This window comes from Lathamus discolor, chromosome 4 (assembly GCF_037157495.1).
Source record: "Lathamus discolor isolate bLatDis1 chromosome 4, bLatDis1.hap1, whole genome shotgun sequence".
NCBI classification, from domain to species: domain Eukaryota; kingdom Metazoa; phylum Chordata; class Aves; order Psittaciformes; family Psittacidae; genus Lathamus; species Lathamus discolor.
In genome coordinates, this window is record NC_088887.1 from 71,474,159 (window position 1) to 71,500,346 (window position 26,188).

At 37.5% G+C, this 26,188-nt stretch overlaps 1 protein-coding gene across 2 annotated transcripts in view; it reads right to left on the bottom strand.

Moving 5' to 3' along the window:
- The window catches only part of ITGBL1 (integrin subunit beta like 1), a 135,417-nt gene that overhangs the window by 10,323 nt on the left and 98,906 nt on the right, over positions 1 to 26,188 (bottom strand). For both annotated transcript variants that reach the window (XM_065677982.1, XM_065677981.1), the window contains exon 8: positions 9,476 to 9,592. In XM_065677982.1, coding sequence (XP_065534054.1) covers positions 9,476 to 9,592 — 117 coding nt within the window. The remainder of the gene's footprint in view (positions 1 to 9,475; positions 9,593 to 26,188) is intronic.

The window sequence follows — 26,188 nt, forward strand, 5'->3', positions numbered from 1 at the left end:
AATCTGGCCAGAAAGAAGGGAAGGTGACAACAAATGCATACAAGAATACAAAAATGGAAAATAGAAAACAAAAAAAAAAGAATTAAGAAATATCTCCCAGACAGAATTTCACTTTTCAACCTTGAATAATATCTCTGCAGTAGAAGAGATCATTCCTTAGCTTTCCTGTTTATTGGGCTTAAAAAAAGCAAATAAAACATACCAGTGACTTTTCTCCTATTCTACCTGCTATGTAGGGCAAGGGAGTGGAAACAAAGGCACTGAGATAATTCGGGAGCATGGGCTGGGAACAAGCAGTAATAGTATCTGGTAAAGCATGGAAATGTAGGAAGCAGAGGCAAATCACCAATTTTGCTTTTCTGATTTGTGGACTTCTCATGAGACAACAGTGCAACTAGATATTGTAAATGGGAAGGCAGCACTGACTGAAACCCAAAGGAGACACAAACTTTGTAGTTTGCTATAAGCGTAATTCCTTAATGATTGGGTGCTCCAAAGTGTTGGAGCTGTCATATACAGTGATCTGAATGTTCAGAATAATTTTTGTACCCACAACTGTGTATTGATCATGGAGGTTTTTGATCTCATTATCTATACAACTTGAAATGCTCAGTAACAATGACACATTTTTAATACGGCAGTATTGGTTCAGCAATTAAAATTTACATATATGCATTTCACATGTATAAAATATTAACATTTTATAACTAGCAACAATAGAAGCTTAATTCAACTTTAGTTTCTTTGTTAGACTGGGAAACAAGAACAGCTATACCACAAATAAAAATACAATAGATAGAAAATAAGCATATTAACTTTCCCATATGTTCCTTCCAGGTAGATGGCATCCAGTTGTCTACATTAACTTATTATAGCTAGTCTTCTGACAGAGCATTGTGTCTGCCTTCTTTATTTTAATTTGTAACATATAGATTGATTTGAAAATAGCTTAACCACTAAAGAGCGAAATATACAACTGGATATTGGTGTTGGAAAATTATTTGTGGAGATATAAATACTTGTACTTGTTTTAGCAGTGAATAGTAAGAAATCCGTGTTGATTCTACTGAGAAAATAGTTTTGTATCATTTTTCTTGTATGGTCATTATGATTTACAGAATGCAGATACTGATCATGCCTGTAAAACCTTTACTTAAGTCAAATAAAAAAGTAATTAATAATCTATAAATTTGCAGCTAACAGAATTTACCATTTACCACATAACATTTGATACACATTTTTCTGAGATGACCATTTTTCTCTTTGATGCCATATACATCCTCAAAACATAAAGGTTTCTTTTGTCTTAACTTCTCCAAAATAATATTTACTCCTAGCTGACACCAGCTTGGGCAGCTGCAGCTCTCCAGATGCCTCACCCACCAGGGTGGTGAGGATGCAAATGCATAGCCTAGTGCTTGTTAACTCCTTGTTACCTTCAGTATGTGCTAGCCTATGAAAAATTGCTTTACACAATTTAGTTGTGTATATCCTCCTTGCAAAAGCCCTTTGCATTTGCCTGAATATGTCCAAACAAGCTGACCAAAAAGAAGGGCTTTTCAGTCAAATGTAATATTCAAATTACATTCAAAGTGTCCCAGGTTCATGTCAATAAATCCAAGACTCTCAGACTTATAAGCAACAACAGGTTGCTCCTCTTGCTCTTAGGTCCTTTTGATCTGAATATAAATCCCTCCATAGAGGAGAATAAAATTCAAGAATACAGCAATCATAGAGGAAAGGGGAAAAGAAAAATCTCTAATTGAAAAAGTCCAGTCCAACTGAATTTGCTAACATGATAAAATCCTATTTTATCTATTCAGATGAAACAGATTTACTGGAAAGTGTTAGTCTATTATCAATTCATATTTAACTTAAAACGTTTAAAATCATAAGCCAAATCTATATTGCAATGGCTCTGAGACTATAGATCTTCACTTATTAAAACCTGTGTTAAAGACTTGAGTTAATGAACATTTAAGTATATAACAGAATGTTTTAAACATTAATTCCAATCAACAAGAAAAACTGTGATGATGAAGAGGCAGGCAAGAGAAAAATGGTTGTTAAAGACACTGTCACTTTGTTTTAAAACTATCAGTAAATCCAATAACCACAAGATTAAAAGGTGCGATATGAGTGAGGTAACAAAGAAAGCTGTGACATGTTACTAGCAGAGGTCCATTGTAACCCAAATCACCCCAAATCAAACTGGACCCTGAGATGAATTATTTATTATCATGCCTGGAAGTAAAACTGTGTGGTTGTGGGAAACTTCGGTTTAGGACGACTCATGTAACAGTTGTCAGAGTTTCCAAACAACCTGCATGATAATTTTCTAATACAAAAGGCACCATTACATGGGAATGTCAACCTGAGGAAAAAGGTGACAGAACCATTGCAGAGAAAGGTGGTTCTTATTTGTAGACTAACTGACTATAACTGGATGATGTTTACAAAGGGCAAACTCAAGCCAACCCCAAACAAAATCTGGCAACTCGGGAGAATGAGTTCCTCAAAATAATTAATAACCAGATGAAAAAAGAAGTTTTAAAAGTGTACAAGGAATATGAAAAATCTCAGAATAATGCAGGATTTCTGCTTTGGAACAATGCAGTAAATGAAACAAATATTTATCTCTGTATTTCAATAGAAACAGGATTTTCTATTTTTTTATTACAGGACTCTGATAAAGAAATTCCCATTGTATTATTAACATAAGAGAATATTAAAAAACATGTATCTGGGGGAAATGTTTCTAAGTGAGGAGGCTTCATTAACCTGCCCTATGCTAAAAGAGTTGATAAAAGCATTACGGGATCACTGATTTTGATTTTTATTGAATATCAGTAGAAGTCCACTACTTGAACAGTTGTGACAACTGCAGTTAGGAAAAACAAATTTAAATGTGAAACAAAATACTAGTTGCCTATTGTATTTACATAATAGGTCGCTTAGTATTGTCCAAGTATAATAATATACTGTGGCTCCAGTCTGAGCAACACAACAGACAGGTAGTTCAGGATAACCTTCAAGTGAAGCACTGCAATGAAAAGGGCTAATGTTACCCTCATATGAATGTAACACGAAAGGACTGAGTAGGGACAAAGATGAGTAGGAACTTTTAGAGCATTAATGAGGTGGACATTAAAGCCCTCACTCTGATATCCCTGTTCGAAGAGATTTTTAAAAACTTGGAAGAGTCCCAAGAAGTTCCAAAGAAAGAATTCAAAGGGCAGAAAAAGCGGCTTGTTGAATTAAATTAAAAGATCTGTATCTGCTTAGCCTATTGAAAAGGTAAAGAAAAAAAAAGAAAAAAAAAGGAAAGAAATTAAAAAAGGGGTAAAAAGGGCTAAGAAATATTTCAGCAGGATCTGAAACACCTTCTTTAAAGGTAGTAGAATGGGGATTATCAAACTCTATGAGAGAAAGACAAAGCAAGAACCATAGAGAAAAGCTGATATTGACAAATTCATTTGAGAAATGAAACAGCATTTCAAAGATTATGAATACTGGAACAAGCTTCTAAGGGATGTTGGCATGGCTGCACATGTCTTAGAGTCTTCAGAGCATGGCCTTGACAGAGACAGGCTTTAGTTGCACATGGTACACAGACTTCAACTAGGGGAAGCATGGGTACAGTGTAAGGGTTATCTGTAGCCTAACATATGAGGTTCAACACATAAATCCCTTTTACATCTGCAAATTATATCTATTAATCATCAATTAATCAACTTCAATGTTGATGCACTACTAATTCCTTTACTGCTCATTTCAACAGAAAGATTCAATTAAAATTAATTCAGTACCTACTGATGCTTTTGAATTTATCTGTTGTTACCCATGGATGTGGCTTAAAACTAGGATGAAGTAAATTAAGTGCAAGGATGTAGGCATTGAATCATTAAGTCTCTACTTAGTGGTATAAAATAAAACCCTAAATCACGCTAACTTTATGCCAGGTAGACTCCAACTTCTTAACCACATAAAATATTTTCACTTTTTTTAGCAGCTAGTGAGCATGTGGCATTTTTCAATAAGAAATACCATAACAAAAATCTCTATTAAATAATATAAAAATATCTAGTGAATTCTATAAGCATTATATTTATTTCAGATTCATCAGTCAAAAGAACATGATCTCCACTCTGAAGACTCTTAAATAGAAAAGATTAAAAACCTGTTGGGTGGAAGTAAACTATTATTTTAATATAACAGGAACTACAGAGAAATTACAAGTTCAATTTAGATGCCTAATGCCATTTGACATATCCTAAGACATCAACGACACCCTTGGACATGAAGGCAGCAGCTAGGCAGGCATCCCTGTGTCATTGTGGAGCCAGGCTGGGGTCAGGCAAGAGTAGCCTTGGGTATCAAAAATCATACAGGGTGGTTAATGTTAGGCAGCTGAAGACTGACATTATGTTCTGTGTAGTCTGAGAAGCCATGTCAGGAGCTGTATTCACATCTCTGAATTTATAGACTGGTCAGTGCCAAAGGCTGTCTTTGGCTGGGAGATAGGCTGATATTATCTTCCTCTCCTAATCTGCATTTTAGGGATATTTGAGAATTCCATAAATGCCCTATATACTTCTGTTTCTGTGAAGCAATATTAGTGCAAGGAATGAGTTGCCTGTTATGAGTTTCAACCTTTGCTAGTGGCCCTAGTGATGAACTTGTGTGGAACTTCAATCATTTTTACGAGTTTTGTTTGGTTTGCTTTTATTGTAGAGTTTTTAAGCATCATAATCCTGCACCAACATGTAGCATGCAGAGGACCCAAAAGGGCTTCAGTTTTATTCTTTCAGTGGTTGATACTTTGCTGTGGCAATAGGCCAATAATGGTCTTGAGCACAAATCAAAATAAATGGCATTAAAAGCATTACCAAATCAATTTCAAATTGATCTTTGCTGTTCTGAATTCTTGTTGACTGCCTGCCCTCAATCTTGAAAGAGAGCAGAACATAACAGACAACAGTCACCCAGTGAGGTGGAGCAGCTAACAGTGACATCAATGACTGGTCACAGTAGGGGAACAAATAAGACTTGAAAGCTCAGGACACACCTGCAGCTAGCAGCACAGCCATAACCTCAGAGGACAGGGAAAAATATCTCTCATCAGGAGTAATAAGGCAAGTAAATATCAAACCAAGTATATATCAGTGACATAGCTGTGCCAAGAAAGAACTAATGCTGGTGACCTGTGATTCTCCAGTCACGTTTGTGCAACAAAAGCACTTGCACACTGAAGACTCAAGGAACCAAGTAAAGTTGAAGAAAACATGATGTTAAATATTGCAATAACTGCAATACACCTGGGCAAAACTTACATCATTGAAAAAAACTGAACTGTAGGGAATATGTAGGTAGAACATATCTATCTCAAAAAAGCTGCAATGAGACACCTCATCCAGCTATAGCATATCAAGTCTCTGTGCAGAGGCACAGATAAAGGAAGGGGAACATGAATGAAGAACCTGGAAAGCAAGTTGAGTGAGGTCAGTCTCCCTCTCTCCTCCACTCTCATGAGACCCAACCTGGAGTACTGCATCCAGTTCTGGGGTCCCCAGTACAAGAAAGATATGGACTTGTCGAAGCAAGTCCAGATGGTCAGAGGGCTGGAACACCTCTCCGGTGAAAAAAGGTTGAGAGAGTTGAGGTTGTCAGCCTGGAGAAGGCTCTGGGGAGAACTTATTGCAGCCTTTCAATATTAGGAAAGGCGGCTAATAAGAAAGAGACTTTTTACCAAGGCCTGTTGTGAAAGAACAAGGGGCAATGGTTTTAAACCTAAAGAGGATAGGTTTATCTTGGACATAAGGAGGACATTTTCACAATAAGGGTTGTGAGACACTGGAACAGGTTGCTGTCCCTATCCCTGGAAATGTTCAGGGCCGGGTTGGATGGAGCTTTGAACAACCTGGTCTAGTGAAAGGCATCTCTGCCTGTTGCACGGGAGCTGGAACTAGATGATCTTTAAGGTCCCTTCCAACCCAAACCATTCTGTGATTCATTCTATCATTCATTCATAGATCCATTTCTAACAGCAGAGTGCTGTGGAATTTATGCCAAGTCCTCCTGCAACCTCTGTCTTTGTGGAGATGCAATGTCTCTATTCCTGGTATTGCAATGATGGACAGCTGAATTTTTAAGTGAATGACTCACTACAATCGTGGAGAAACATGGTAATAAGGTCTCACTCAGTTGTACCCTAATTTATCACATCTTTTGCTTCGTGTCTTCCTACCATCGCATGGACAGCTGGTCTGGAAAGCAACCTATTAATCAATCTCTGCTGGTCAGAGGAGGCCAGTACCAATCTTTATTCAAATCCTTTAGGTTGTCATTCACATTTCTCATTTCAGCGTGCATTTGATCTGAAAACACTGGTCGGCCTTTCTTGTGTTTACCGGTACTCAGTGCTTACTGTCAGACCCTGCACATTCACGGAGCCCAGCTTACAATCCTCTGAAGGCTTGACAGCGATTGCCTAGATAGCAACAGTGGCAGAAAAATAGTAATGAAAATAGAAGGAAAGAGGAAGGAATAAGCAGTTCAGCAAGAGGGTCAGGCTGAGATGGAAGCATGAACAAACCTAAAAGGAAGAGAGAGAGATGTGTGTGCCAAATAAATGAGAGAAGTTCTGTAAATAGATGAGTTGCAAAAAGGAAAGAAGATTAGGTTAAAATTAGTAGAATCTCCTAATAAGAGTGATGTGTGAAATATCAAAGGAAATATTCAAAATATTATCAGGATACAAAGTGATAGCCAAGCAAAACATCCGACAATTACTATAGATTTTTGAAGCTATCAGTAACATCAGAGGCTATTGAGAATCTGAAAAGGATAACAATGGCAGAAATTCCTACATTTGGTCAGAAACTGTGGGAAAAGGCATCTAAAAGAAAATGCTGTAGAAGCCACACTGAAAGATGAAGTAGCAGAAAATGCAAAAGGAATAAATGGCTCATGTTATGAGTTTGAAGGTGATGGGAAGTAAGGGAAATTCACTAAGTGGTGAGTGAACAGAAAGCTGCAACTGATGGGGACTCTCTGAAGATAAACATTCTTGTACTAAGTACTTACATCTTAATAGGTACTGCCTTAAGTTATTAGGGTCAGGGGTGGTCTCAAGAGAGGCAGATCAGAAATACAGATGGGCACTGGATGGTGAAAGAAAACAAGGTTTCAGGAAAGAAAGCCGAGAGAAGGAAAAGTGGTGTATGGAAGAGAACCACATGATTAATAAAACATCTGTATTTGTTAATCTAAATCTCAGTGCACTTCCCACGGGAAAAGCAGACAAGTGCAAAGAACCATTTCTGTGGCATGAGAAGAGAGAGGATTCTGTAAAAGAATGAAAGTAAATAGAAACATGAAATAACAACAACATGGAAACATGCTTCAGGGAGTAAATTACAACCAGATCTAGAATAAATTAAAAATACCCCAAATTATATTCTGAAATAACACAAGAAGTAAAATATCAAGAACATGAAAAAATAATTTGCCAATTATTTGCCACTGGAATCCCAACTTATCTACTACAGAAATCCCACAATTTTAGAGGACGGTATTAGTAGTGACATGACTTCTAACTGGGAAGAGTAAAACTCTAGAGACCAGCATCACCTCACCAAGTTCAGAGAGCTGCAAGTAAGGAAAGATGCCCTAGTCTTCCTTGAAGCACTTCAGAGGTCAGCTGAGATCTTGGTGGATTTAATCACTTTATGCCACAATTCCTCCTCTCTTCTTACTCACAAAAAAGCCCAGGACAACAGGATTCCTGATTTGGTGCTTATTCTAAGATTTCAGGGAAAGAACTGGGAATAAGCTCAGCTCCCTGTACCAGCAAGAATCAAAGGGCGGGCCTTCTGAAGTCTTGTCAATAGATGCTGTGCAATGCAATTTCAAACAGGGCACAGTCAGTCGAAATGCATTTTCCCATATAATTCCTTTCACCTCCAGAGACTCATTAGTAACTAAACTATCAGCTTGAACGGAAGTGAAAAGACGGAGCCTGAGACTAATATAGTTCATGAGCTGGCTTCCTTTTTATTCGTTGTTTCAAAATTATGAAAATAAGCTTAAAGTGTATGGGGTTTAAAATAATTGATTAATTTCTGCTGTTCTTTTTGGGGCAAAGCTATTTAGAGCAAAGGGGAGACCTTATTCAGGTAATAGTGTGTCTCCTGCACAGTAATAAGTTGGACACTGGTCAGGTTTTGAGGTGATTCTTCACAGAAGTGTGAGGTACTTTAGCCAGCAACTGTATCCTTTCTAATAGGGAACAACAGAATTTTTGTTTATAATTTCAAAAATGTGCAATATCATTAGCAATATTAACACTGAAACACTGCCATCAAATAATGTAAAATATGAATTACATAAATGGGAGAGATTTTTAACCATGGAGAATGATGACTTTTCGGTTCCTAACTACTTAATTTATAACAAATAGGACCCAGCTTTTCAGTGTTTTTATCAGCCTTCATTTCTCTTATACAAAATTAAATTTCAAATTATTCTTTTTATACACTTTCATATTACTGAATACACCAAGTGTTACAAACTATTATCATGGCAGGTTCAACTTTGAACTAGAATTTTCCATATATTTCCTACATTCTGCATAGCCAACACCTTGCAGAAATATTCCCTTTAGTCAGACTTATGTACACAGGATTATGAAGCAATATGCTTTTTTCTTACATAGAAATAAGGAATATAATAAAATGTACCATTTTGTTAATATTAAGAATTAAAGAGTAATTTTTGAATAAGCCAATGAAAGCTAGAAAGAGAGCATTTAAGACAAATACTACTCACCTGTTTTTAAAACACCATATGGTATATACTCATTTACATATCTAAAAGTAACTTGAAATGCTGCTTAACAGCAACATATTACTGAAAAAATCAAAAAGTGAGGTTTTCACTGTCAACATTAAAATAAACCTTCTGCATGTACAATTACAATGACAACGTACCTCAAGCATTTTAAATTCTTTCATAATAAATTTTTACTAGTTTTTAAGAAAACAGACATATCACTGTCAGTGAATATGAAGCATTGAAAAATATTGCTGTCATTATTATTTTTAGATAAAATACAATATTCTCAGTAAAACATCAACTGTACTAAATGCAAAGTAAATTTACCTAATTTTTCATATTTTCCTTTATGCATCTCTATTTGACTCTAAGGAACACTTACAGAATTTGGGTTCTACTACAGAACATTTATGCTGTTAGGTGTATTTACTCTACTTCATTGTTAGTGTTTCTGAAGCTTTAAAACAATATTCACCAACATATTCAACATTCACAGTGCTTGTTTCTCTCCAAAAATCTATAACCTGTTACAATTAATCAATGATGCCAATAGTCTATAGTGATATTCTGTTATAAAATCAGAGGGAACAAACTTATAAATTGTCAAGATTTATATGGATTATGTTATGTGAATACATACCTCCACAGACATTGCCATCCACATTTTCACACTGTCGATCATCACATTCACAGTTTTTGCCATAAACTCTGTTGTCTCCTGGAGGGAAACAAGTGCATTGGCCACATTCACATCTCCCTATAAGAAGAAATAATTGTTAGAGTCATGATTGCAGTAAACTAGAATAACTGAAGGAATAACCCAAACTTATTCTACGCCCTGACTCCCCCCCCAAGCAAATTATAAGTCACTGTGTACTAATTAAAGTATGCACATAAATACTATTGTAAAAAAAAAACCAACAACAAACAAACCCAACTATTCCCTCTCCATGGCAACAACAAGCAAAGGATATCGCTGTTATATCTTGATGGAAACATCAACAATAAGCAAGAATTAGCATTGTATGTTTTTCATATCTCAACTTTGCATAACAGAGTTATGGCACACGCTTAACTGCACAATTAACCTCTGTAATTGGTCTAAAATATTAAGCACATCTCAGGAACTCCAACATGAATGGAATTAGAATTAAATAGTCTACACACAGGGCTATCTAAGATACTCTCTATTCATGGGGAAACATAACCCTTCAAATACTCTGTCAGGCATTTGGGAAGCAAAAATCCCTATAATTTTTGTCTAGACCTGAGGAAATAGAATTTGAAAGCACAGCCTCTGTCAGAGCTTTTCCTTCCATCAACCTGTTCACAAGAGAACGCCCCAGAGTTTAAAGGCAGAAGAGACTCCTTCAAACTCCAACATATCTTCCACTCCAAACTCCTCAGAGCAGTGGGCATTGAATGGTCAGATGTGGGGAAAAAAAACAAACAACCAAAGACAGTCTTGCGTTGTGCCTATATGAGACAAACTCCGCTCAGGACAACACTGAGTTATCCAGAACAGGGTAATAGGATAACAGGTTTAGTTATTTCCTAACTTCTAAGAGCTTGACCCTGTATTTTTTTAGTTTCCTTTAATGCAATGCTACTGTAAGAATACCCTAAATATGACACAAACTGTGAATCAAAGTAGTACTTTTGATGAGCTTGGAAAAGGACTCTGTGTGTAATAAAAGGCCACCAGAGACATGGAAGAGGATGTGGAAAAGCCTGCTCCTCTCAACCTAACTTAATCATAGCATCAGTGAGACTTGGCCTGAGCCTGGACACTGCTCTACTGATTACAGAACCCAAATTTACAGTAGGAACAACTATAGCTACAAACCAAAAAAGTTCCTCCAAGTGCAGCCTTTCATTATGGAACCAAAGAGTTCAGCATTCACAGTATTTTCGGCATTTGCCGAAATATTCTGCTGAATGGGAAAGGACTGTTAAGAAGACCCTTAGTAAGGCTTTTCTAACACTAGGTTTTGTGACAATTAAACCTTTTAGGTCAACACATACTGCCAAATTATTCTTAATCTCTCACCTTTTTCTTTTCTTTTTTTCTTTTCTTTTCTTTTTTTTTCTTTTTTTTTTTTTTTTTTTTTTTGAAACTTCTAACCTTGTGGGGTTTTTTAAAAGAAAAAACACCCCAGTCTAATTATGTTGGTGTAGGGAGAAATCTTATTATTTATGGAAAAAAATTCCCAGCTCATTTTATAGCTGCTCTACTCTACATGTTCCCAAGCAGCAATGTACTTGTACAATGCACTTTTGAGCTGACATTCTATGTGCCAGGATTCAATCTAGAAGGATATTTTATGATCAGTTTAAAGTGCAAGAATCTTAATAAAAGACATGCTGACAGAGAGCATTAACAGCAAATACTTCATGATACCTTAATAATATATATATATTTTTTTAAACAGTTGCACTGGCAATTATATGAGAATATTCACTCCAGAAAGAAACTTATTATAGGAAATGCATCTACCACATCACAGTTGTATTTGGTAACCATGTCAACCTTTAAGATATGATTGTCTGCAGAATGACTGATGTTGTTTGCCTGCATTCACTAACATATAATTATTTACAAGAACAGCTACATTAGAAACTGGGAGGAAAAAAACCATTCCTTAGTATTTAAATATACAAAGATTTCTAATGAGTCCAACATGTCACTATTTGGGGCTCTCACAGTCTCTTTCTATGCATACACCTTAGACAAGCTTGCTACTTGTACAGAAATGTCACGTCGCAGTGTCCCAAAGCACAGTCACCCGTAAGCAGACAGGTACCTGATGAACAGGACCCATCTGCTGCGAAGACTCTATAAAATAAACAAAAGAGCCATCCCTAACAGTGGTATCCTGGCCAACTAATGCTGTACTAAGGAGGATGCCTGAAGGACAATAAAATCAGTTTAAATAAGTTGCTTTGAAGAGAGGAGTCGGCAGAGATGGAAAATCCTCCAGAGGGACAAAGGAAGGTTCTGTAATGAGGCTCCTGCATGTTCTGTAATTAAGCACTACCTTCTGTAATGCTTAATTTAATAAGTCAGAATGACTTGGGAGCCCAGTGGCTGGGCACTTGCACTGGAATGGGAACAGGTTCCTCTCAGTCCCTGCTGCAATTAGTATTTATTCATTTCAGTTAATGTGCAACAGGTACACCAGCAAGAAAAGCTGATGAATATCCCATCCCTAGGCAGATAGGGCACATTTTTGTCATGTATATACAATCTCAGATTATCCTCTCCATCAAGCACAAAGGGATTTAGGTCCTACTTTTTCAATCTTCTCATCTGAGCTAATGAATAAAATACCAACACATATATCAAAAAGCCCAAATTCCATGCTGATATCTGTGCCTCATATTTTATTTCAGCTGGCTCCCACCTAGGGTCAGGGTATGATGTAGATCATCTGACTGCAGACCTCAGCAGAACTGAAAGTATCTTGAAAATGGACAGAAACCTCAGTCAGTAAGTACTCTGAAAAAGGATTTCTCCAAGTTATTTCCTTATTTTAAATATTCAAATATATTGTTATAGTAGTTTAGTACACTGCTGCCAAAATTGATAGTCAAATTATTGGTTCATCATCCCCTTTTTAAAAAAAATGTGAGAAAATCAGCACTAGGAATGCGAGAAGTTAATTTAGGATTAATTTAGGAGTGGCATTAAATAATTGCAACTTGGTATTGGCTTAAAGTACCTTTTACTCTCACAAGTACTGATATTTGATTAGATTAAGTAAAGTGGTCTTGTTCTGTGGAAATAATTTAACAGACAATTAAAGTCCTATTGCTTCTGAACAGATATCTGTGTAGGATGCAGGATACATGCAGCACACATACATGATGTAGCAAATGTAAACTCTGAGGTCTCATTTTATCACCACATACATCAACACAGAAATTGATAGCATTCTGTAACAATAAATTTCAGATTGCTTCCCTGGGAAAACCAGTACAAGATCTCTGCAGGATAAGCTTGCTTCAGCCATACTACTACTTTGTCAGGGGTATATACTACCAAAATAACAGAAGCCACACCTCATTCTGTGACTTTCTCTTAGTTATTGTGATACAATACCTACCAAACAAATTCAATCATTCAAAAGTAACTTGAAGCTCACATTATACTGAAAAAGGATCAGCACTTCACTAAACATACTTTCATTGTCTAGAATAATAGGTTTACCATAGCAACCTGATTATAGAGGGGAAGCTACTGCCAAACACATCCTAAATTCTCTTTAAATTCCAGGGCATGAAGAAACAATTAAACACAGGAGGGCTATAATATTCTGCACCTTCTCAACTGTATATGCAAAAGCTACACTTTATGAGTAAAAAGAAACAACTTCAGCTGAGAGATTTTATGGCAAGGGGCTTCTCCTTCTCATTGCTAAACAGGGGGAGTAAATTTCATCACCCAATGATTTCAGATGAAGAAAGCTTTATGATGGAGGTTGCATTAGCTGTTAGCATTGAAAAACTTAACCTATTTACCCCAGTGAAAGATTCCAAGAATAGAATAATTGTAGACAAATAAATATCTTGTATAGTCTTAATATTTCCCCACACTCTTTCCTTGCATTGATGTCAATAGAAGTATTAACTTATATGAATGTTATTACTTGAAGACTGAAAAACTATCAGCTTAGGGTGGAGTCTTCGGTTTTTAAAAGGGAATTAAAGAGCCACATCTTATTAAAACACATAAGTTTATTAGATAATTGACTCCAGAATTCTAAACATCTACACCTTAAGCATTTCGCTTTTGATTTTATCCATCATTTACTATAGCAATTTTTCATTCCTCTTGTCCAACATTCATGAAAGCATAACTAAAGTGAACAGTCCCTAGACTTACAGCAAACCTGCTCCCATGAAAATTACTGTGACCACTAGCTGCATATGCATTCAAACCAATTTCCAGCTGCTTATGTACAATGAAGGAAAGTCTCTTTAATACAGGTAATTTTCATTTTAAAACACTCTGCTAGAAGTATATAATTTACATAATAAAGCATTTTTACCCTGTTATTGCCAGCAAAAAAATATCAGGAAGAAACAGTAATAGCTTTCAATGTAAAAATAAACACTGAATATTGTAAGATCTCTCTCATTGTCCTTTCCTGTCTATAACTCTACAATATAAAGGATTTTTCTGTGCATGGTGATGAATTTTTATCTTCTAAAAAAAAAAAAAAATCATAATTTTTTTAAATGTGTAAGAAATACAGCACCAGATTACACTGAGATTGTGGTAAAGGTTCATTGGTACCTCAAAAAGATGGTGTTTCGGGCCAGTAATAAATACAAGGGAATATGCCTTTAGGAAGGACTTTTCTGCCCTATGGCTGCTCCAGATTTAAGATCTGAAAGCATTACCTATCAGAAATCGCAATTTGTTTGTTATCAAGCAATCTCAGGCAACCCGAGAACATTCAGTAAAGCTGCTGTGTCTTTCTGCCAGCAGAAACCATTTCATGCTGGATGGGAACAGAAGATCCAAAATAATGATCAGAAATGGTAAATCAGAGAAGGGGGATGGGAGGATTTGTGCAGATCACAAAGCTTTGGGGGACACAGTGAATGAGGGGAAGCAGATGTGGCTTAGGGAAATAAAAGGTAGAATGTAGAAGCTTCAGGTAAAAAAAAGGAAAATTCACTGGCTGGGTGGTGGCGGGAGGAGGGGAAGGAGTCCAGTAAAGGGAATAAACTTAAGTACCACAAAATGGGCAAACAAAATGCAGGGCTTGCAGGGTTGACAATCTCATCATGCCCTGTTCAGTCTGAGGCATTAAGAGCAGTGCAATCCAGCTGAGTTTGATCAATGTGGAGGAATTCATAGACTCAAACAGGAAACAACTACAGATTTCTCACTGGGCACTCACAGTTTCTTTTGCATGCTCCATTCCCAAAATATCCTGGAAAGACTTCCCACACCTTAAAAGGCTTTTCATTTAAAACCAAAAATCCCAACCAAAACAACAACAAAAAAACCCCCACAAAACCAAAACCAAAAACAAACCCTAGCCAAACCAAAAAGCAAAACAAAAGAAACAAAAAACCATGAAAGGAACAAACAAAATACCCCCTCCACATATAAAAATATTGTATTGACTAGACAAAAAATAATTCTGTCTTATACATAGAGGGATGCCTGTCTTTTAAAATGCTGGCAGTTCTTGGACCTGATTGGTTGGATGGTTTATGAGATGCCAGAAACAGGAGACCTTTGGAGGCATCTTTAGTATGTGCAAAAGTATCATCGGAAACTCTTTGAACACCTGACTATCTGGCTGATCTCACACAAACTATGAAAATCTGAGGATTAGTTTCTTACAAGGATTTTGGGCAAGCAAGAGCAATGTTCTACTTGTAATGTATGAGCAATGTCATCTGCAACTTCTAGTTATGCTGGGAAAAAAAAGTTTTCCTGCTGTAAAAAAAGGTTTATAAATTCACATTAGTACAGTTCTGTTTGTCTCCAATGGTCCAACATGTCTGAGGTTTTGTGACAAAGCAGCTGGATAGGTTAGCATAACTGGTGCTACCTCTTCAGCAGAAGAAGTTCAACATCTACACGAATTAAAAAATCAGTTCTTTCTGCACTGAGGTACTCTCTTACCATCTCAGTGAAATGAAGAACATCAGAGCCTTAAATGTGGTTTGTCCACTGTACAGAGTGCTCAGCTATAGCTGCAGAGTGTGGAAGGTGCACTATGCTGCTCATCACAATGCACTGACCTTTAGCAGAGGTACTAATGTCAGTTCATTCCTGGGGAATGGCAGCAGTAGAGGCAGAGGCGTGTACGAGATCTATCAGTAGTGTGGCATCCTGGCTCTGCTGTGTCTGCACATTATGGGTCTTTGCAGGAAAGACAGAAAGACAACAGTCCAGGAGAGGACATCTTGTCCAGCAGCTTCTTTGCCTTTGAAACATCGGTTGTGAATAGATGTTTTTGTATTTTAACTGAAGCTACAAGAACCATGAAGGATTTCTTTCCTTGTTGTGCACAGGATTGCTCTATTAGGGAATAGAGGTTTGGGCTTTGTGGAGTGCTTGTTTTTTGTTGAGATCATCTGATGCAAACTATGTTTTTCACACAACATTCAAGCAACAACTTAGATTGGCTATAAGGAAGAAATTCTTTACTGTGAGGGTGGTGAGGCACTGGAATGGGTTTTCCAGGGAGGTTGTGAATGCTCCATCCCTGGCAGTGTTCAAGGCCAGGTTGGACAAAGCCTTGGGTGGCATGGTTTAGTGTGAGGTGTCCCTGCCCATGGCAGGGGGGTTGGAACTAGATGATCTTAAGGTCCTTTCCAAACCTGACTATTCTATGATTCTATAACAAGCATTTTTATTTTTTTTTTTTTCCTGCAGTATGTTGTGAAAAAGAAAGTTGTGCTTTCATCTCCTCACAGACAAGGAAAAAAATGTGCTGCAGCTATTACAACAACTACTTGTTCAGATTTGGGTTGGGAACTTTCTATTCCTAAATCAATACACAGAAAACAAACATGCCTTGAGTCTGCTCATAAAAAGAGATTATTTGCAGCATGACTGACCCAAGACCTCAACCGAACATATAAAAGCTCCAGAGGAGAGCTTAGCTGAATCATACAGACATAAAATTAAATTAAAATTGCTTTAATAAATCTAAGTAATTTCCAAACTTCAGATTTTTAAAAACTTTTTTTTCCTCCAATAATTTTGTACACTGATGAGAACTTTTAGCAGCAAGACCGGAGATTTTTTATTTAAATCACACCAACAGTAGCTAAAGCATGTAATTGGGTTAAATATCTATGTTTTTCCTAGTCTTACCAGGCACCTCTCAAGAGCAATAACTGCATCAGGTGCTGTCAGCACTATAAATAGGGCTGAAGTAAGTGGAATCTCTCACCATATATCACACACTTAGAAGACTATCTCACCTTAGGCCCATATGTGGCTTTAAGGGCCAGGATCCTTTCACTAATTGCTTATGTTGATACACCCAGCTTTATTTTATTTTCCATAACACTCTTGGAAAACCTACTCCAAGTCTGTGCTAAGTGCTCAGTGACACTGGGCCATCCAGAGCTACATGGAACATCATCACCTCCAGTTGGTATAAAAATTTGGCCTACAAAAACCAGCACTATTCACAAATTAAGAAATTCTTTTGTTAAAGCTGCCTGAGACTTTCCACTTTTGTATATATGTTTTAGGATGCTGCTCACAAGTACAAAATACCAAGTTGTTCCTCATATAACAAGGTATGTGGGTTTTCTTCTCAGACAAAAAAAAATAAATGTATGTTTCTTTTAATCTTTTCAAATTTGAGTTGCTTTATAATGTAAAAGAGTATTAAAAAACTCTGACAATCTAGTTTATCCTTAAGGGAGAAAAAAACCCAACCAAATAACAAAAACCAGCAACACAGGAAACAAATATCCCTAATATATCCTCCTAAGCCTTGGGGAACTAAAAGATGTTATCCCAAATAACAGAGCCCTCGCAAGCAACTGAATATCCAGGATTGTAAAAGAGAGCATTATGCAAGAGCAATTGTAAATGGTTAAGACTTGCCTCCTGCTCTAGTACACATGCATGTATGACTGGAAGCCTAATTGCACAGTTGGCATATGGCATCTGAAGTAAATGCTCTTCCTTAGTGACAGCCTAATAGTGAAATACTTCTTTAGATAAATCCACTCAACAGCACCACTTCACAGACTTAGCATCAGATAGTCTTTTACAGCTCTCACTGATCAGCACTACTGATTTGTATCTTCTTTTCCATGTTGCTTTTCTTTTTCTCCCCCTCCCCCCCTCCTCTTTTAAAACATTTGGGTAAGAAGCACTGCTGTGCTGCTAGTTTCCTTTTCAGATTGTTAACTTGTTGACATCTGCTATCATCATCAAGCCGGCATGTCTCCTCCATCTGCCTCCTCTCACTAGCAGTGCTTTGAGGATACAGTCCTTGAAGGCTGCTATTGTGTTCCTGCGCAGCCAACAGGGAATTTCTAGAGGAGTTCCAGGAGACGAGCCATCGAGAACACCCCTGCCCACTTTGCAAGAGCAGGATTTTAGCCATACACCTCGCTTTTCCTGGTGACATCTTCCTCTGGTCTCCTGTTGGGGGTATGCCCTTGGCAATTCACTCACTATATAAAGGGGACAAATAGGACTACAAATGCAATTATTTCTCTGTTAGAAAGAAATGTGATAGTCAATGTCACCACACAGAGAAGAGATGTGTGAAAAAGACAAGAAAGAAGGTGGCAAAACACTTTCTAAGGGAATGTGTTGTTAAGGCAGAGAACAGTGGAAATGGAAGAGGAGGAGGAGGAATCTGTTAGGGGGAAAAGAGAAAAACTAGACAGCATGACAAACATTACTACAGAGATGTAAAAATTCTAGAATTCAGCAAGCTATCATCTGATATTTTTCTACCCTTCCTTCCTTGTCTCTTTTACATTCTTTACTTCCAAAACATTTTCAATAACTCAAACTATAAAGAAAAACTAGTGTAAGAGATGCCAATAAATCAAGTAAACGATACACAGCATTCTATTTAAACTAACATCTTCTCCATGGAATAGGAAAAATGAAGTTGTGTTTGATTTAAGGGACCTGACTTGAGAATGCTTTTCCTTCGCCTTGACAACTATGAGGAAAAATAAGTCTCATTTTCCTTTCAGCCTATCCAGCTGTCTGATGCTTAGCATAAGCTGCTATAAAATATGTTGTAGCAAAACCCAAACATAATAAAGAGGCACAACTCAACAATGAAAGATATATGGAACACAAGGATATTGTTCAAGAAGCTTTGATGGCTTTTGAGCCATTTACAGCTTCGTACATTTGACTGCTTTATCATCCAGAGGATTGACTGCTTACCCCTTTTTACATGATCTGCCATGTAATGAGTCATAGCACTAATTCCACAGAGATATTTAATTTGCAGATTAATTTACTAGAAAATGTCAACTGCTTTGTGGAAGTTTAATCACCAAAATGTTAACCTTGTTCACTTCCTGCTGATGCCTGTTGTTTATTAGGTAGTAAATTTCAAGATATTTTAAGGTTGTAATACAAGCCTATCTATTAAAACATTTAAACTCCTAGACGCTTTGCTCTTTGAAGATTTAGCAAAGATTAAAGAGCTTTATAATGGCAAAACAATAATATGAAAAGATTCAACTGCATAGCAACCATCAATATTATTTGCAGATAACAGACTGCTAAGTTCAGAAACCATGGCAACAAATGACATCACACTATATCTATCTTATTGATTAGCTTTCACCTCAAGACTTTTTCCAGAAATGAAAGACATTACCTAGCAACTGCATCATCTACTGAGTTGTTCAAAGTTAAAATGCTCTTACCCTTCACTTATAAGCAATTTTTTCCTTTTTGTTGCCAACTGGCCAGATTGTGCACTAGTCTCTCATTACGAGGGTATTTAATCTGTTGGAAAGACACTGCCTTATGGCTCCTAAGATCTTTGCCCCAAATGTAAATACATCTGTGAAATAATGCTTCTTCCCAGCACCCCGAAATGTTGGCTCTGAGGAAAAGTGTGTATTGTGTAATGAGGGAATTAAAGGCATGATTGCAAAAACTTTTTAAGTGCAAACAACCCAGGCCTTCATTTTCCAGCTCTTTGATTTCAAGTATTAGTAGTAAATTCTTTGTTCCAGGTAACCCTGAGTTTACGTATTTCAGTAAGAGTGCATAGTAATAATAAAACAGTGATACAAGTGATGTCAAAGGAGACCAGCAAGTCACATTATATATCACCCTATAGGTAACCTTGTTTAAACCTCTTGAAAGTAATACCCTCTTTGATCATTTACCTTGATAGTCCCCCATGAGCAGCAAGAACACTGTCAAGACTTACAGATAACATGTATACTTATAATGAGCTTCACATTTATCCTCAGCCTCCTGTTTGGAGGATCTGAGTAAAACCCAGCAATTAAAGAGAGTAAATTTCAAGCTAGTTAAAACATATGTAGCAAGTAATTAAAGCCTACCAGCGAGGTCACACTATTCCTACAATGTCTGACACAGAAAAGATGGATTTATGATCAGTTTCCAGACCTTCTTGACAAATATGAAAGTACACTGAAACACTAAAATTAAGGCTTTTTTTTTTTTTTAGTTAGTTAACTTCAGTAACTGCTATGAAGAGGCTAAGACTGAAACATCCATCTATGCATTAACCTTCTGGATAGTTTTGAGAGCAAGAAATCAGGATTATAGTGCGCATTAGGCCAAAAATTTCTGGAATGATCACCATTAAATAAGACATGTTTCTGCCAAGATTTCTGCTTTGACTGGAACTGATCTTCATTTTGAAAATCAGTCACTAGCAACAGATTAACTTGTGTGCTAAAGCTGGAGCTGCAAAACTCTCTCGCTGCGCTACCACCTGCCCCTTCTCTACTACTTTCCTTCAGTTCTGACCCATGTTGCCACAAGGGTCCATGTCTGCTCTCGGTCTGACAGCCCACTGGAAACACTGACAGCCAAGGAAACATGCCTGGAAGAGCCTCAACCCTTGGTTAGTGTCATCCGCTGAACCGGAGAAGAGGAGATGCCACTGATGAACAAAAGAGGTGCTTGAAATCAGTGGAAACTAGGGACCAAGAAACCATTTCTTACATCAGCTCAGGGACTACTGCACTGCCGCACAACATGAAAGTCTGGGAGTGCCAGGAAAGGTTTATATAACTCACAATTCTTCCTACAATTCCTCTCTTCAAAAGAGGGTGGGAGAAAGAAGAAAAGAGCTCAAAGTTCCCTATAAAGCATTAAAAGCTCTCTAGCAGATGGAGAATTTAAAACACACGACCAAGCTGCAGTCCCTTGGAAATTTCAGTCAATATGATTTTGAGGAAAAACAGTCACAAATGTCAGTAATATGCTTGATATCAAATACTGTATCTCTTTTATTTTAAGGATATAGGCATTCTTTCTCGCCTTTAGAAGTCACTGTTTAAAAAAAATGAGAATTTTATCAACATTGATATATGGAAAAAATGAAGATGAAAATACAAAAAAAAAAAATTTTTTCTTTTAGTTTATAGCATTGGAAATATTCTGAAGTCAAATGAAGCAAAAATAGAAAAGCTAAGGTCTATTATATAAATTGGAGAGTAAGAGGATATTTTACAACTGATTAAAAATGTTAAGACTGTAAACCCTGATAAGTACTGCAGGGAATTCTATGTTAAATTGAAAACATCTATCCTCTTCTGTTTTGGAAGAAGTATAGCTATTACACAAAGTACTGCTTTGTCAATCTCCTCAGCCATCATGTAAGAACACAGAGACAATGCAAACAGTGCTTCCCACAGACCTTTACTAAAGGGCTTCCAGAGGGTTTCAATAAATATTTAAAAATTCATCAGAAATGAGATTGCTGGCTAAAAAAACAATCCTTTCAAGGAAAAAGCAATATTCACTGCAACAGTTTATATCAAAAAATATCTGCCAAGCAAAAGAACTAAGAGAAGAAATCTGGACCTAGCCAGTGAAGTGATTGGTTTTATCTTCCTGGGTAGAGAAAAAGAAAGAATGCATCAAAGCCATCTGCTGTAGCAATTTGTGTTCCTTTTCTCCCACAGAATACTTTGTCTAAGCAGGTCCACTGAATTGTAAACTAAAACTGCCTATTCTCCAGCAGTGAATATTTGGAGAACATAGTGTTCCCAGAGATAGCTACCGCTATTACAGGAATCTGAAGGTAGATGTGACTCTCTACCACACCAGCTAATTAGGAGCAACTCTTTGAAACTTTGAAGCAAGGTTGCTCCCGTGGAGAGGAAAGAACTCAACCTTCAGATAAACCAGGTGAAATAAATCATACAGAAACAAATTTCAGTACTTTTTTAGACAAACCAAAATCACACTGATAAAATAGCGAATGACTAAGTCAGCAAAGCAGAATCACTGCAGGGATACCATGTGAATTTAAAGGTGGGAGAGATTGCTAGGAGCTTTTTCTTTGTGTGTGTGTGTGGTTTTGCATTTAAAGATAAGAGTAGGAAAAGTTATCTAAGAGATTGCCAAGGAGGCAGAAGATGGGACTTGGAAAGAAGAGAAGACCATGACAATGGATACACTTTAGGAGGCATGCTTTGCAACATGTACACGTAAGAATTGTAATCTAACAGGTTCCACCAAAGAAAAGTTCCCAAAACTAAAGACACAGATGAAGAGAAAGGCAAAATTTGGATGGGGAATGAAAAGGTATGAGAGAAGTGGGAAGGCCGGATACACTGAAAACTTGCAAATCTGGCAAACAAGATTTTGACAGCAGATTCCCTATGAAAATGGGAAACATCTGGCCATAAATCAGGATGCAAAAGTAAAACCAGTAAAACAGAAGAAGAAGGCTTGAAGGATAAGTTTTGAGTGCTCCAAACACCCTGGAAAATGAAGAACCAAGTGAAATTGTAAGAAAGAAGATCAGACACCTGCAAATCATAGAATCATTTATATTGGGAAAACCCCTTAAGATCATCAGGTCCAACTGTTAACCAACACTGCCATATCCACCACTTAACCATGTCCCTAAGCACCACATCTACACATCTTTTTAAACACCCGTAGGGATGGTGACTCAACCACTTCCTTTGGGCAGCCTGTTCCAATGACTGACAACCCTTTTGTGGAAGAAATTTTTCCTCATATCCAATCTAAACTTCCCCTGGTGTAACTTGAGGCCACTTCCTCTTGTCCTATTGCTCATTACTTGAGAAAAGAAACTAACAACCCAACCTCACTACAGCCCTCTCTCCTTTCAGGCACTTGTAGATAGCAATAAGGTCCCCCTTATTGCTTAGGAATAGACAAGGGAGGCAGTTAAGTACCAGAGCTCACGAAAGAGTGAGTATGTGAAAACAGAAAGGGTGATGATCTGCCAAAAGAATGAACAAGGGTAGAAGGAGAACCTACTACTGACACTCAGCCAAATAAGGCAGATTAATCTCAAAAATACAGGGATGTGCAAAAGGCATAAGGATGAGTAGTTCTGAGGAAGATTCTCCAGGAAGTGAAAACCCAGGTATTCTCAGGGAAAAAAAAAAAAATCCAATTTGCAGAAAATAAGTACTATTAAAACAGTATTAAAGACAACAGCTAGCTCAAGCAGTGGTGTGAAGAGAGAGAAAAGCTATATTATCCTCCTAAAGTAAAAGAATTTCTGCCCAAGTCAAAATTACTTTATCTGTGGAAAGTGCCAACATATTGTCCATAATAATAATCAGACCCCATTTCCGTAGGAAGACAGCTCTGATTAACCAAAGCATGCACCTTTCTGAACTATGAAACATTATATAATTTTACAGACCATTCCCTCTGCAGAAAGAAACACTATTTCCTGCACCACAATGGCTCAAAACTTTGCCAGCTGTTTTTTATTGTCACTGCTATGGCCTCCTTTCCTCTTAAACAGTGGCATCAAACCAGCTCTGAACCACCATGGTTCATAAGCGTTGAATGGTGGTCATGACACATGGGATGTGTGGTGGCACAATTAAGAGAAAAATAGTGTTGCCATTTGGCTATTCAATCAAGCTAGATGTTTCAGTAAAAACAACCATTCCTATATGCTTACTCGTTACAATTAGAGAGGGCATCAGGGATGATGGTGCATGGTTACACCTTCCGAGTTTCACCATGGATCTGAATTTAGGGAAATCATTAGCAATCCACCTTGTTGCCTACAAGAATGAAGCAAAATTACAGCACCCAAAAGCAGAGCACTAGCCACTAGTGTATTAAAAGCAGATAGTGTGCTAAATATTGTTATAAAAAAAAAAAAATATCCCAACAAAGTAACCCCACAACCTATGCCTTGCAAGAAGGGGAAAATTGCAAAAAGCATCTCCAGGTGGAGAAAGACAACATGGGGCAAACTGCCTCTTACAGCTTTAAGATAATATTTCATAGCTGACAGGAGCTCTTGTGCTGCTGTGGAAGTCAGGTTCCTCTGGCTCTTGGTTTCTGCTGCACTCAAAGAAGCCACAAGAGCTGGCAGCTCTTGCTTTGTGTGAGAAGTGATAACTTGCAGGAGCTTGGTGCTTGTAAAACCATCAGCTCTGCTACTTGCAGAAGTACTGCCATGCTTGGGGTAGAAGGCACTCAGGGACATGGTTTAGTGGTGGACTTGGCAGCTTTAAGTTTATGTTTGGACTCCATGATATTAAAGGTCTTTTCCAGCCTAAATGATTCTGAGTCCTGCTGAGCCCTGAGCTCCAGGGCATCCTTTGACAGCAGCAGGATCCAACCTTCTGTAAGGCAACTGCCCCCAGAGCCAAACCCAACTGTTGATCTTGGACCTGCATATCAACAACAAGCACTGGAAATGAACCAGGCAGCTTTGCAGCAAGTGTAAAACAGCATTTGTTGTTCATGGCTTTCACTGAGAGGGATTAAACTGGTATGAGAGAGCAGAGAGGAAACAAATCCCAGTAGTGAGAAATATTCCAGCATTAGAATGCCATCTCTGATTTTAGTATGGCATGAATTAATGCTAAAGCTATGTTTGTTCCTATAGATTTTTACAGACTATCAAAAATTCATCCCTACCCTTTTCCAGGAAATGTCAGAGGTCTGTTAGCAAAGAAGAAAACCAAAACCAATTACTGCTAACCAGACTCAACACAACAAGTTTGGTAAGCTCTATCATACTTGATTTCAGCTGGAAGTCAGGCCTAGATGGAGCATTGCACACTTACTATAAACATCTTATTAGAGAAATAAAATAGGCCTGTTATTACCAGTTTAAAAGTGTCAGAATTGCTTTAAACACAGCATGAATGTGGGATTTACTTTCATTGTCGTTTCAGAGTACCCCAAATTACTCAGACAAATAAAAGCAACATTTTAACGCTATGCTTACAAAGCAATTAATTCTGCAGATGTATTTTTTAAGCTAATAAAGGTTTTGGTTTATTTTGCTTTGTTTTTAACAGCACGCAATAATGAACTAAACAGCATTTATTTCATAAAAAAGAAAAAGAGAAAAAAAGGTGGATAGGCTCCTGTCTGCTAATATAGTCGTAAGAAAATTGTATTTAAACCTCTCAGTAGCTCCACGCAACTGAAAAAATGATGCATTATTAAATTCCTGTGCAGGAAGATGTAAGGTCCCAGCAACTGCTTGGATTTTATCCTTTCTCCCCAGGAACCCAAGTTACTGCAGAGCACTGACAACAGCAAATAAGAGGCTGCCACAGAAGAATTAGTAATTGTGTTGGTATTTTCATTTCCCGCGCCTGGAGTGGGGAGGCTAGTGAGTCTTCATGCCAAGGGAGTGGGAAGAAGTAAGTAAAATAATCAGTAGAACTCATTATTTTTGTGTGAGAAAAAGTGGGAGGCATAAGTTATAGGGTGTGGTAATTCTAGATCACACAAGGGCAGAAACTGATACTCAGCTGTGAGAGGAAAAAGAGCAGTGGAGACATCAGCTGAAAATAAGCAGCAACCACATGCACTATAACATCAGTAGCATGCAAAACATGTCAAAACTCTTGCAGTGCACACACGCGCACACTCGCAGAAATGAAGCCTTTGTTTTAAAAAGTCAGTCACTCTTTTGCTTCCTTCCCAAGAGGCAGCAGCTCTGCCTCCTCTCTAACAGTAAGACTCCATGAATCTCAGCATCACTGCCAGAGACATTGGGTCTGTCTGCCATGCAGAGTTTGGCTCTCAGAAGTTATGATGGGAAAGGGGGTCAGCAGGCAGAGCAGCAACAGGAGACTGCCAGAGCAGGCTGTGTTGCAGCAGACCTGGACAGCCTGGGAATGTCGATCTCAGGCTCAGGAGCCTGAGCACAGGCAGATCACAATGACAGTATTTAATATTTTCCCTGAAGCCTTTGTTATCAGCACTGGTACTTAAATGAATGACTCATTCTCTCAAAGAGCACAACAGGAAACACTACACCCATCTCTAGTTCTCTACTACTTTATTTATAGCTGCAATTAATGAAAAAGAAATGTATTTTTCCCCAAGAAATTTCACTACACAGGTGAGAACTATCTACAAACCAAATAATTTATATGGTAAAAGAAATATCTATAAAACAATATGAAGTCCTCTCGCTTTTAGTATCTATCAAAAAGATATCTAGGTTTACCTTAAAAAAGCCACCACTGCTAAGCAGAAGTTCAGTGTTCAGAAGACCAATAAAATCAGCACACAAATCCAAACAAACCCCACCCCAAATGTCAAGAGACATGCCCAATGCAACATTTTGGTAGGATGAGGAGTAATGGTTTTAATCTAAGAGGGGGTAGACTCAAGCTAGATAAAAGAACATTA